This window comes from Helicoverpa zea, chromosome 11 (assembly GCF_022581195.2).
Source record: "Helicoverpa zea isolate HzStark_Cry1AcR chromosome 11, ilHelZeax1.1, whole genome shotgun sequence".
NCBI classification, from domain to species: Eukaryota; Metazoa; Arthropoda; class Insecta; order Lepidoptera; family Noctuidae; genus Helicoverpa; species Helicoverpa zea.
Genome location: NC_061462.1, coordinates 11,801,409 through 11,813,964, shown reverse-complemented (window position 1 = coordinate 11,813,964; position 12,556 = coordinate 11,801,409). Strand labels below are relative to the sequence as shown.

At 37.1% G+C, this 12,556-nt stretch overlaps 1 protein-coding gene and 1 non-coding gene across 2 annotated transcripts; one reads left to right on the top strand and one right to left on the bottom strand.

The window, feature by feature from the left end:
* Positions 1–7,727: 7,727 nt before the first annotated feature.
* Positions 7,728–10,131, bottom strand: LOC124634434. The gene is made up of 3 exons (XM_047170014.1): positions 9,957–10,131; positions 9,336–9,463; positions 7,728–7,930 (listed from the first exon to the last, which is right to left on the bottom strand). Exons 1-3 carry the CDS (start codon positions 10,103–10,105, stop codon positions 7,851–7,853), a joined length of 357 nt encoding a protein of 118 aa, XP_047025970.1. The 5' UTR covers positions 10,106–10,131; the 3' UTR covers positions 7,728–7,850.
* Positions 10,132–10,259: 128 nt separating this feature from the next.
* Positions 10,260–10,378, top strand: LOC124634780. The gene has a single exon (XR_006984915.1). It is a non-coding gene; the product is annotated as a 5S ribosomal RNA (ribosomal RNA).
* The last annotated feature ends 2,178 nt before the right edge of the window (positions 10,379–12,556 follow it).

The window sequence follows — 12,556 nt, the reverse complement described above, 5'->3', positions numbered from 1 at the left end:
CCCTCAATATTCATAAACTAGATGGAGCTGGTCAATACCTTCCCTCTCGCCTTCATTATCAAAAACTAATTTTCTCAAAATTTCAACGTAACTGACCTGACCTAACAGCCCATAATGACTTAATGCTAACCTTAGAAGGCGCCAAACACATTTTTTTATCAAAAAACAAAGGATTTTACGCCCACTGTTGGTTTTACAATATTACTTAATCTCCTCGTTAGAAAAATACAAATATAAAAAAACGGCGCCAAATATCGCTTTGCCGCGCTATTGTAGCCGCCATCTTGAAAAAAAATGTTTTATTGGTTATTTTTATTGCTTGTTTTCGGTCAATATTGACTGCTGTTTTCTGTAATCATAGGTTTTTCTGCGAAATTACTAGGTTGTAAATAATTTTGGTGCACTACTGCTTATGTGGTGATTGTCTTAGTAAATTGGTTATGGCTATTTGAACGGTTGCCTTTATCATCTTGATTTAACACTACTGAATATGTAGTAGATTTCATTTTGTGCTTTGAAACTTTCTCACTATATAAGTAAATGAAATGTTTTCTTCTTAAATTTCGCACCTACCAATCTCTACAGCTCTGAATTTTCTTCCAGGAATTGTAACCATACCATGATTTACAATTTGACAAGACATCTATTATACTTAAGAGTGTAAATAATCTACTAAACTTCACATAGTTTCGTTAAGATTTTCACACTCGGCACTTTTATAATTCCATCACTACCAGAATATCACCAACCAATAATTTTAGAACCTTTAAACAAAACCAGGCACATTATTAAGTTAAATGAGTAGCTATAAAGCTGGCAACACTGGGCTGATACGATATAGCACCGATCGTGGGGACCGTTTAATTGGGTTGGCGAAACTGAGAGCGGCGCGCGCGCAGACCGTCATAGATCAAAGATTTTGTAGATAGGACAAGTTTGTGAATTGTGGTCGAAAAAGTTAAGAAAAGGGTGAAGCATTACAGATAGGTAGTTTATCTATCTACTAAAATGTTTAACCAAACTTTGGGATGTAAAATTTATTTATAACTACATGCCAGTGCACTAAGATGTCTTTGTGGAATTATAAACGCCAGTTGAAACGAAAACCACAGCTAAAAATTTTGTTTTTGTAATTAAACAACACAACTTTTGGCACAAGTAGTACGTACGCGAATGTGTAGTCCTCACAGAGGCAACACAAACTTAGGCATAAAACCTAACACCCACTTTTACCCCTACTCTTTGTCGTGCACATCCAATCAATGAATGATTTATGGCAAAGCAGAACGGATGTTTGTTTAATCGATTAAGTACCTTTATGATTATGACGGTAGCGCCTCTGACGCTTGATTGCGCCTTTCTGCAGGAAAGGCCTTTTTTGAGAGGTTTTTTTTTGGAATCGATAAATGGGTCAATCGGTATGGGTGTTGATTTTATAGCTTCGTTGTTTTTGGAGACTGTCATGTGTAGTGGGTTTTAATGTGTAAGAAATGGTGCATCCGCTGTTGATGTAGGTAGATCTTTATGTAAGAATGTGAGCAGAGATTTCTAGAGTCTAATTATTTATATATCACAGATGACTTTGAGAAGACTTGATTACAATCAGAGAAACCGGGAATTTTCGGTATAATTAACTGTCTATTTACTGACTGGACACTTTTAATATTTACTCCTAGAATTCACGTTTAGTTAAAGGCCTAACTGGGTATAGCACACTGACTAGTTCTTTTACTCACCCTTGATACGGCAAAAGCAAACTCAAACTATCAACACAGGTTCATGATCGGTATTTTCACAAGACATACGGCAGACATGACATTCCTCAACACCAGATTTTCTGGACCACCTACATATAACCCGAAAAAAATTGCAGGTGACAATTCCCATATAGGTAACCTATATTTCTCGCCTTACAAACAGCTGATGGGCTACATGCTTAGATCAAAGAACCATCTAAGCCTGCCACGGTCACAAATCCCAGTGTGAAAAACTTTGGCGTCTCCAGTTGGTTTAATTATATCTACGGCTACAATATTATGCAAAATTGACGTTTAGAGTTAATATTGAAGATTGAGCAATGATTTTTAGCAAAATATTTGCATAGAATTCGCAATGTTATTGTAGGTTTAGGGGGCTTTTAGTGCGCTTTACACGAGTACTTAAACAAAAATTCGCCTTTAGATATTTAAAGGAGAAACTCTGTTTAGATGTCTGTTAAGCTTCCAAGCAAAAACTACAGACCTGATTTTAAAAAAAAATGCATATTTAGCAATACCTACTTATACCTACATCAAAATCCAAGAAAGATTACGTTTTATCCCGGTGCGTTTAGTAGTTCTCCTAGGATACGGTTGAAACCACGGGTCATGCCATAGAATACGGGTAAGTTCACGGTGTCTGAGCGTGCCTTATGGGAAAGTGGCTGAAGATGGCCAACAGGTGGCCTCGTGCTTCGTTCCTACCGTGGGAATTGCGTGTCTGTACTTGACTTTATAATTTAAAGGGTACGTGGGGAAGTTTAAGGTATTTAGTGTAAAGTGACACAGTATGTAGCACTACTAATTATGGAAACCAATGTTTTCGTAAAAATGGTGTGATGGCGGCTTTATTGCAAGGGCTTGGCAGTAACTAGTGCAACATTTACTTGTAGATCCACGTCATATGAGAGATCTTAAGGAGTTTGAATATAGGCGATAAACGGCGCAGTGACTACTTAGTTTGAATATAGGCGATAAACTGCGCAGTGACTACTTAGTTTGAATATAGGCGATAAACTGCGCAGTGACTACTTAGTTTGAATATAGGCGATAAACTGCGCAGTGACTACGTAGTTTGAATATAGGCAATAAACTGCGCAGTGACTACTTAGTTTGAATATAGGCGATAAACTGCGCAGTGACTACTTAGTTTGAATATAGGCGATAAACTGCGCAATGACTACTTAGTTTGAATATAGGCAATAAACTGCGCAGTGACTACTTAGTTTGAATATAGGCGATAAACTGCGCAGTGACTACTTAGTTTGAATATAGGCGATAAACTGCGCAGTGACTACTTAGTTTATTTTTTTAAAAGCTCATCCAAAGAGCCTACTTCATACTCGCCAAGATACGTCGTCGTCGTCAATTAAGTATTAGAAATATTTTTCAGGCTGCCCGATAACCATAATCTTAGCAATCTAAACGAAAACTCTTTCACTAAAATCCTACATCTTACAGCTGAAAGTTAACCTTTGACCTTAACTTTTGAACTTTGAAGCTGATGACACTTAAAAAAACTCTCACTCTAAGTTTAATTCCTTTTATATAAATTCTCACACTTAACACTGAAATAGCCATATACCCCACGCTATAACCCAATGCCGTTGATATGTTAATGCGTCACGGTACAATTCATACGATGTGCATTACCGGGTTATAGTGTGATAGCATCAGTGACATGTGGCGTAATGATTTTAATTGTGATGATTGTCTAGTGTAGCTATCAACACACTGATACTTATGAATCTTCTCTTTTGATTGGAGGGGTAAAGTACTTGCTGCGGGTTGTTAGAAAGAGATACCGCGGCCCTGGTACATAAAAGGCCTATGACGGAACACGACGGTTTTTTAGTCAGTAAGAGTCTGACACTCCCTCTCCGCTGCTAACCCACTGCGGGAGGGGTCATTTGATGATTTTTGACGTCGTTAAAAAAAAAGGGGTAAAGTACTTTATTGGTAGGTAATCAAAATTTTATTCGGTTTTCTAATCAGAAATTAATCGCTAACTGGCTGAAGAAAACTCCTCTGTTTTGAGAAGCCGATTGCCGCATTCTATTATTTCTTACCCAATATTATTATTTAAATGTATGTCTCTTCCAGACCTCGGGACTATGGAGTCCCGGATTTTTGGGAGGCGAACGTGGGGCCGAAGCCAACACGCTGAAGCCCTTTTGAGACAACTTTAATGAAATGGTGACACAAAACCGACGATTATCCCTGTATACACTATAGAAATGTACCCAAGGACAATCCCCGGTTCTGTGCTAAACTATTGCTAATTATGGATGAAAATACTTGGGCTATTGTGATGGGATGCTAATGGACTAGGAATGGGGAAATTACGGGACAATGTATTAAATACATGTAGAAATGGCAGGTGGAGACTCGCCACCTCACTTACTGGCCCCCCGGGAATCAGTCGCTAAATCGCAAAAAGAGGGCAACAGGTACATGAGGGGCTGAAGGGTGAGGATACCTCGGCACTTACCACGAGGCACCTACCCTCCGAGCAGAGCTGCTAACCCTGCTCTGGCGACTCCACTCTGACCGGCCGATGAAGGCAAGCCAAGAGGCGGGAGACATATCCCCCGTCATGCTTCACTCCGGCAGGCCGGAGATGGGGGACAGTATAGGACTCTCCCTGGAGCACTCGGATATATAGCCCCGCGGGGTCGCTACTCCCCGTCATCCGCCTCAGATGCCCTGCGGGGCATATATTATTATTATTATTTAGATTTATCACAGCTTAAGGTACTTTATCATAACAGGGTCTCATCTTTTTCGCTAAAAATATGCATTAATTAATTACATTTCTACGTAATATTTCTAGATCTAAAATAAGTCAATTTTCAAACCGTGCTCAAAGGCACTTTTAGGTATCTACATGAAACATTTTACTAAATTTTAATCAGCTCAGTAGTCAATCGTAGTCAGTACTAGTCAAATCAACAACTTACTTTCTCCAAATCTCCATAAAAAAACACTAATTCCAACCAATCAAACAGACAATACTCCCGAAACCCGTGAACCGTCTGGGAGTCGAACCTGTGACATATGGCGCGGCAGTTACCACGTGGCGCCCACCTGAGCCTGCACGTGCTACCCACGGGTTGTTTGTAACCAATATCAACCTAATCATTGGAAGCTGGGGTTGTGGCAACCAGTCGGTTGTAACCTTGATTGGGTCGGGTGGGGGAGCAAATATTGGGAACTTAGTGTGATTTTTTTGTGAGTTTTCCTTTGATAAGTATAAAATGATGAACAAAAGAGCAAGGTAAGGAGGGAGTAAGTACCTATATTGCAAACCTTCTTTGTACCTATAAAACCAGTGGTATATTCATGTGTACCAAAGTCTTCGAAGGAAGAAATTCGTCTCATACCTAAATTACATTATTGATGTTGAAAAGCCACAAGAAAATTCGTGCAGTAGTTTTTGTGGAACCGGACATACCTACGCTGGCAGCGGTAAAGGTCTATGTTTTCATGTACCTACTAGATTATTTTAAAATATATAACTTTTAAGCAAATGTAGGAAATTATATTCGTCTTCATCAGCCAAGCTCTTAAACATCATAAGTACGTACTCATTCATTTAACATTTATACCCATCAAGAGGGTGAAAGTCAGCAACAAAACACAGTATAATTGAACAGGGAGGGTTAAACTGAATAAATTCAGGGTCAATAGCAGGGGAAAGTAAGTCACCCCATGTACAGTAATTTTAATTAGCCAACCGAAGAGCAACCGTTAGCAACATATGTGGCTTATGGAATGTTCTATGGGGTGCAAATAACTATGGTGAGTACGATAGAAATTATTGTTTTTGCTTGTTATTGATATTTTTATTGTTTGCAGTTTCGTTTGTTTGGTCTGTGGGGTTGTACCGAGTGATTTGAAAATTATTGCGTTTTAATTTACTTATATACTTATATATGTATAAGGACCTATCTAACTCCTAACTTCTGCCAGTGCTGCGGAATTGTTCGATAGTTACCGCGGCCCTGGTATATAAAGGGCTTAAGAAGGAACATGATGGGCTTTAGTCAGTAAGTAAGAGGACACACCTAAATCAAAACTCCGATTGTGATGTTTCCATAAAAAATATGTAGTGCGAAAAGATATTCTTTATTTCGCCAACCCTTCTGTTTGGAGAAAGAGATAAAATCATGAGTAAGCGACGTAATTTCCTCGGGTTGCGATCGGGTCGTCGGCTAGGCTAGACCTAGTTTTAGAAATTCAGTTTGTATATGTATGATAGTTTTCAATTCAAATAAAAATTGATTGCTTAGCGCGCCCCAACCATCAAAAACTACATATATAACTAAAGAATTTGGTAGTATTTAAGTATACCTATTTCCTCTGTCTAGATTAGTCTAGATCTTAGGCTTAACGTACGATAGGAAACCCGCAAAGTCTTAAAGTCTTAAAGTCTCTAACCTCATCAGCACGGTACAAAATTCCGTAGAAACACAAAGATTTCATCACTACCTGAGCTCCGAACTTTTTTCACAGTAATTCGTCCATTTTTTTTCCAAAAGCAGTGATATTTCGGCTATTATTTCGTCATAAAATACTCTATCAAAACATTTTTGGGGCTACAAGACGGATTCGGGTGATTGGGCTAGCGTTTTTTTGAAAATAGCAAGCCGACACGGGTTGATTACAGTGTAGCTATTTGCATTTGGTATTTTGTTGGGAAATAGTATGTTTATTTTTTTGAAGAATTTGAAGCTATGTTAATTTTGGAGTAACTTTCAATGTCCTTAAACCTCATCACCCATTGCAATGTCAAGTGCTCACATCAGTGGGAATGTGTAGGTAAATGTGTAAAAAATTTAAAAATTGCTTTTAGGATTATACCTAGTTCGTGGAGTTCAGATGTTTTCTGTCAGTAAAACTTAATGAACTCAGCGCATCTACCAGTCCGGCTTTTAAGCTAGAACTATTGAACCGGTTTATGTTAATGAAAGGTACACCAATAGACTAGACTCTACAGCCTGAAAAAATACATAGACATTAAGCTACTTAGGTATTACTGAGAGCGGCAAGAAATTCTTCCGGGACACGGTTAGCAAATGCATAAGGTAAGAAGGACAACTTACTGCACCTCAGGTTCTTAAAAAGCTCGGATTCCTCTTCCTCGAAAGACCTCTTTTATATTGAAAAAAAAAACTATAACAAGCTATTTTGCAGACCACGTCAGGCGCCAAAGAAAGCCGGGGTCATTTCACGCTCCACTTTATTTTTTTGTGAACCCTTAACTAGATGTGACAAAAACGTGTCAACGGGTTGCGCAGACGCCGATTATGATGATAGGCTAACGGATAAACATTAGCTAAATCGGAATATAATGATGCTACATTTGTCACTTCACCCTTTTGTCACCCTTTGAGTGTGGATTGTAATCTTTGGTTTTTGATAATTACGCGAAGACATTAAAATTGGGTCAGATATGATTGCTCGCAAAGTTGGAATTCAGTGTAATGGTTTTGGTCGCCTAATAAAATATGGTTTTACAGAACTAAAGAGTTTGTTTGTTCATTAGCATGTGGGCACATTACATAGGAACGGTAAGCATAGGACCTGCTACTATAGTTATGAGTAGGTAAATTATATATTTTTTTTTTATCGGTTATTCATATTAAAATATTTTTATCTGCTTTTATGTCTAAGTAAATATGGTATGCTATAGGTACTAGGTACATACTTACTATAGGACAACAAAAAATCGAACTCGCAACAGCATGTCTTTGCAGCCGAATTTTTCAAGTGACAACTTACGACATCTATTGAATTTTTGAGGAACTACGCCTTGGGCTCTTAGTATAGCTTTACACTTCCATCAACGTAAATAGTCCAGCAAAGCTGCGATAGATGTCGCTGTATTCAAAAATTTTCCATGTCTGTTGTGTGCCACTTACAAAACTTTTCAATAGATGGCGCATTGGTAAAATTAAACAAAACTAGTACCGTGATTTTCTAAATTCATTTATTAAATAAAATAATAATCTAAATGCCTCATAATATTACAAATGCATAAACTGTCTTCTATCAGTCTCTTTTTGGAAGTTATTCTATGACAACATAGAATTAGTAGGTGAAGCCTTTTGCTTCCATTTCATCCCGAACGCTTTGTGGGTTTGGCCAGAACACCATCAATATGGTTGAACCTGGAAACATAATAATAATTATTGTGAATAGATAGTTTAATCATCTCCTAAATTCTGGGGAGTCCGTTTCTACGCAGTAAGGTAGTACTCGGGGTGGATCTGAGTGCTTAGTGCGAGTTTTCGTGAATTTTTTTACGGACTCACATGAGAGCGCGTATACTAAGATTTGTATGCAGTGTTGCCAACTTAGTGGATTTTCCACTAATACTGGTGGTTTAAGTCCCCTATTTAGTGGCGAAATGTTGAAAGTACTGCGGGTCAAGTAGCGAAATGTAAGTTTTGTGGTACAACTTTAAGGAGTTACTATGGAGATTTGAAGTCTCACGGAATGTCAAAAAAGCATCTACAAAACAAAAAGGTGAACGACTACTATATAATTATATTAAGTACTCATTCATTGGTCAAATGCGTAACTAAACAATTTGTGAAACTACTACGCCGATTATAATTTGTGAAGGATTCGGATCGGGTCGGATGAATTGCTAAACAGATGTAATGCTTTGTCTGTTTTAATTTTCTATCGTTGCCGAGTTACATCTTTGGATGATTAAATTGTTTTAGGTTACAATAAAATATAAACAATATTTTTTTAGTGGTGAATTTGGTGATTTTAAGTGTGGGATAAATTTTTGTTAGTGGTTTTCTGGTGGTTTTAAAAGTTGACTCTGGTGGTAAGCTTCTACAACTGTTGGCAACACTGTTTGTATGGAACAAAAACAGGTTCCAATTTTTGACACTAGGTGGAGCTGTTTTTGTTCCATACAAATCTTAGTATACGCGCTCTCATGTGAGTCCGTAAAAAAATTCACGAAAACTCGCACTAAGCACTCTGCTCTAAATCCACTCACATTCGACACAGCCTAGCTGGGGAGTTTGTGTATCACGTCGGGGTCACCAATTTAGGAGATAATTAAAACACTAGAAATTTCTGTCGACTGGCTTTTATTCAGACCGGCGGCGCCCTATTTATATCTGCACGCCTGCGGCAGCGAAAATCTGCTTTTGAAATTTCAAAATTTTGAATTTGACGTTTAATCCTAATTGCTATTTTCTTCATGAGTATTGAAGGTTGCAAGTCAAAGAAGGTTGTATGCGTTTCATGTCGCTACAATAGGTACCTAAAATATTATCATTGTACTGTACCTACTGCCTATAGATGTTAAACTTTTTGTAAGTACCCATACATATAATAGACAGTTTACTTATAACTGCTTAGTTATCTAGGAGGTACATACTTGGTTTTTTTTATATATATAATTCCTAATCTGAGGAAAGTGCTTAATTGTTTATCATGATTTTTAAATATAGCAGTTATTTTTAATTTCTCAAGTACTTATACTTATTTAGCAATTTCAATTCAGTACTTTTCCCTATTATTTTTTGTAGGTGCAATCAAATGTCTTACCAGCAGTAAAAACCCCGAAGACGGTGAAGGCTTCATGGCAGTGCAGATCCAGCGTGGCTCCGAGGAAGTTGGAGCCCACCGCCGCACCAGTACGACCCACCATGTACATCACACACATTGCCATGGCCCTGGAAATATAATAAAGTATTTATTAGAAGGTATTATTCTTAATTTGGTTTTAAAGTCTAACCCCCTTACTTATAAAAATCTCTGATCACCCTCTAAGACATATTTAAGCAACGTTTATAAGTAAGAATTTTTTTAAACAACCCTTAAGTATTACTTATTATTTAATTCACGTTTATAAGTAGGTAAGGCTGTAAGTACCCCTGAGAAAAGAACGTTTAATGAATTATGAAGAAAGTCAGGTATTAGGTACTAAATAAATAGGTACCTTCCTACTTACCCACTAAGTTTCTAGATGAAGTTCATCTTGAAAGCGTAGGTGGTAGGTACCTAAGTAGCTAATCCGTGAAACATCTACTTAGCTGTTTCGAAATACTCAACTTAACTTAAGTTCTACTTACTTAAAAGTAGGTCTGCCGCAGAAGAAAGGAAGGTATTAGTTTCAGTACTTAGTCAATTGTAAGCAATATTTTTTATCTTCTAAAAGTTACCTACCTAAGTTGTGTAGGGAACACATCAACAGCAATGGCCGCGAGAATGGAGGCAGCACAACCGGAGCACAGAGATATGATGAGCAGCACCGTCGCTGCTATACCTTCGGGTACGAAGGCAGCTCCAACTGTTGCTATTCCACAGATAAACATTATACCACCTGGAAAATAAATAAAAAACATTAAAGTACAATCTTGCAAAAAAGTTACTTCAACGCGAGACTACCGAAGTATCAAATCACTGCGACACTTTTTTGACGTCATCGTTTATCTATCGATATTAATGAATAATTCCAACGTAGCAATCGCCAACGTCCATACCACGTTGAATACACCGGTTCTCGTCCGATCACCGAAGTTAAGCAACATCGGGCGCGGTCAGTACTTGGATGGGTGACCGCCTGGGAACACCGCGTGACGTTGGCTTTTTGTTTTTTATTTGTAAATTACAGTTTTCATAAAAGCATTATCATTCCTAAATGAATTGCTTGCATTTCTGATAAAGTTTTATTTTGTTTTAGAGCGGGCACCTAAAAGTAGTGTTTTTGCACTTTAAATAAATACCGCTTTTCAAATGATCTACTTTTAATGTAAACACAGATTACTTAATAGACCTATGTAGACGTGAAAAAATGTATTAAAAATACTTTTGAATTTCCAAAAAAACAAAAAGCCATATTTGCATGTTACAATTTCCTCACATGCCGTGACAAAAATGTATCCCTGTATCTATCGCAGCACTTCCTGTCTCTCCATACGAATCAAATTGAAGTCAATTTTTTAGGGAATAAGGTTTAAAATAAAGTGTATACTTCCTAAACTTTAGTTTGATAAGCGTGTTGGTTGAACTACAAAGTGCGTAAAGTATAGTTTCAAAATAACTCAAGGTACATGAAATTAGCTTCTGCCAATCGGCTAAATTCGGTTTTAATTTGGATTTTGCACAAATTATGGTAGGCTAGTAGTTAGCTTGCTATGATCATTCTCACAGCTTATTCATATTCATATCATTTATTGCGTTCCACAAGTTGCACGTGTTGTTACAATAAGCTTACAGCTACGTACATTTGTGGACCCTGTTAGGGCACAGCAACATTGGCATTTAATGCCAGTACATTTAAAATACTTAAAACTAATTCTAAATTATTATGGCAAGTTTTAAACATTAGGTATAATAGGAATAGTTAATTTACAATTAAAATTATATATTTCTTTATATTTTTATAAATATATATTAGGAAATTATTTAGATATTAGCTATTTTAGTGTACTTATTGTAGTGTGTATATTGTTTATGTATGACTAATATTTATTTTGTCGTTCATGTATTGTTGATTGTATAGTACCTATGCCTTTTTAGTTAGGATTTCCTTAATTTTATTTACATATACATTATACTTTGGTTCGCTTAGTCACATACTGAAACCTCATTTTCTCCTGCCCTATTCCCAATATGTTTTCCGCTTAAAAATTTAAAAATTGCTTTTAGGATTATACCTAGTTCGTGGAGTTCAGATGTTTTCTGTCAGTAAAACTTAATGAACTCAGCGCATCTACCAGTCCGGCTTTTAAGCTAGAACTATTGAACCGGTTTATGTTAATGAAAGGTACACCAATAGACTAGACTCTACAGCCTGAAAAAATACATAGACATTAAGCTACTTAGGTATTACTGAGAGCGGCAAGAAATTCTTCCGGGACACGGTTAGCAAATGCATAAGGTAAGAAGGACAACTTACTGCACCTCAGGTTCTTAAAAAGCTCGGATTCCTCTTCCTCGAAAGACCTCTTTTATATTGAAAAAAAAAACTATAACAAGCTATTTTGCAGACCACGTCAGGCGCCAAAGAAAGCCGGGGTCATTTCACGCTCCACTTTATTTTTTTGTGAACCCTTAACTAGATGTGACAAAAACGTGTCAACGGGTTGCGCAGACGCCGATTATGATGATAGGCTAACGGATAAACATTAGCTAAATCGGAATATAATGATGCTACATTTGTCACTTCACCCTTTTGTCACCCTTTGAGTGTGGATTGTAATCTTTGGTTTTTGATAATTACGCGAAGACATTAAAATTGGGTCAGATATGATTGCTCGCAAAGTTGGAATTCAGTGTAATGGTTTTGGTCGCCTAATAAAATATGGTTTTACAGAACTAAAGAGTTTGTTTGTTCATTAGCATGTGGGCACATTACATAGGAACGGTAAGCATAGGACCTGCTACTATAGTTATGAGTAGGTAAATTATATATTTTTTTTTTATCGGTTATTCATATTAAAATATTTTTATCTGCTTTTATGTCTAAGTAAATATGGTATGCTATAGGTACTAGGTACATACTTACTATAGGACAACAAAAAATCGAACTCGCAACAGCATGTCTTTGCAGCCGAATTTTTCAAGTGACAACTTACGACATCTATTGAATTTTTGAGGAACTACGCCTTGGGCTCTTAGTATAGCTTTACACTTCCATCAACGTAAATAGTCCAGCAAAGCTGCGATAGATGTCGCTGTATTCAAAAATTTTCCATGTCTGTTGTGTGCCACTTACAAAACTTTTCAATAGATGGCGCATTGGTAAAATTAAACAAAACTAG

Excerpts from the sequence above, each read along its gene's own strand:
- LOC124634434 (XM_047170014.1), bottom strand. The coding sequence starts at position 10,105 with ATGTTTATCTGTGGAATAGCAACAGTTGGAGCTGCCTTCGTACCCGAA. Across the intron at positions 9,464-9,956 it reads GTGTTCCCTACACAACTTAG|GGCCATGGCAATGTGTGTGA; the intron begins GTAGGTAACTTT and ends TTATATTTCCAG. Across the intron at positions 7,931-9,335 it reads CTTCGGGGTTTTTACTGCTG|GTTCAACCATATTGATGGTG; the intron begins GTAAGACATTTG and ends TTATGTTTCCAG.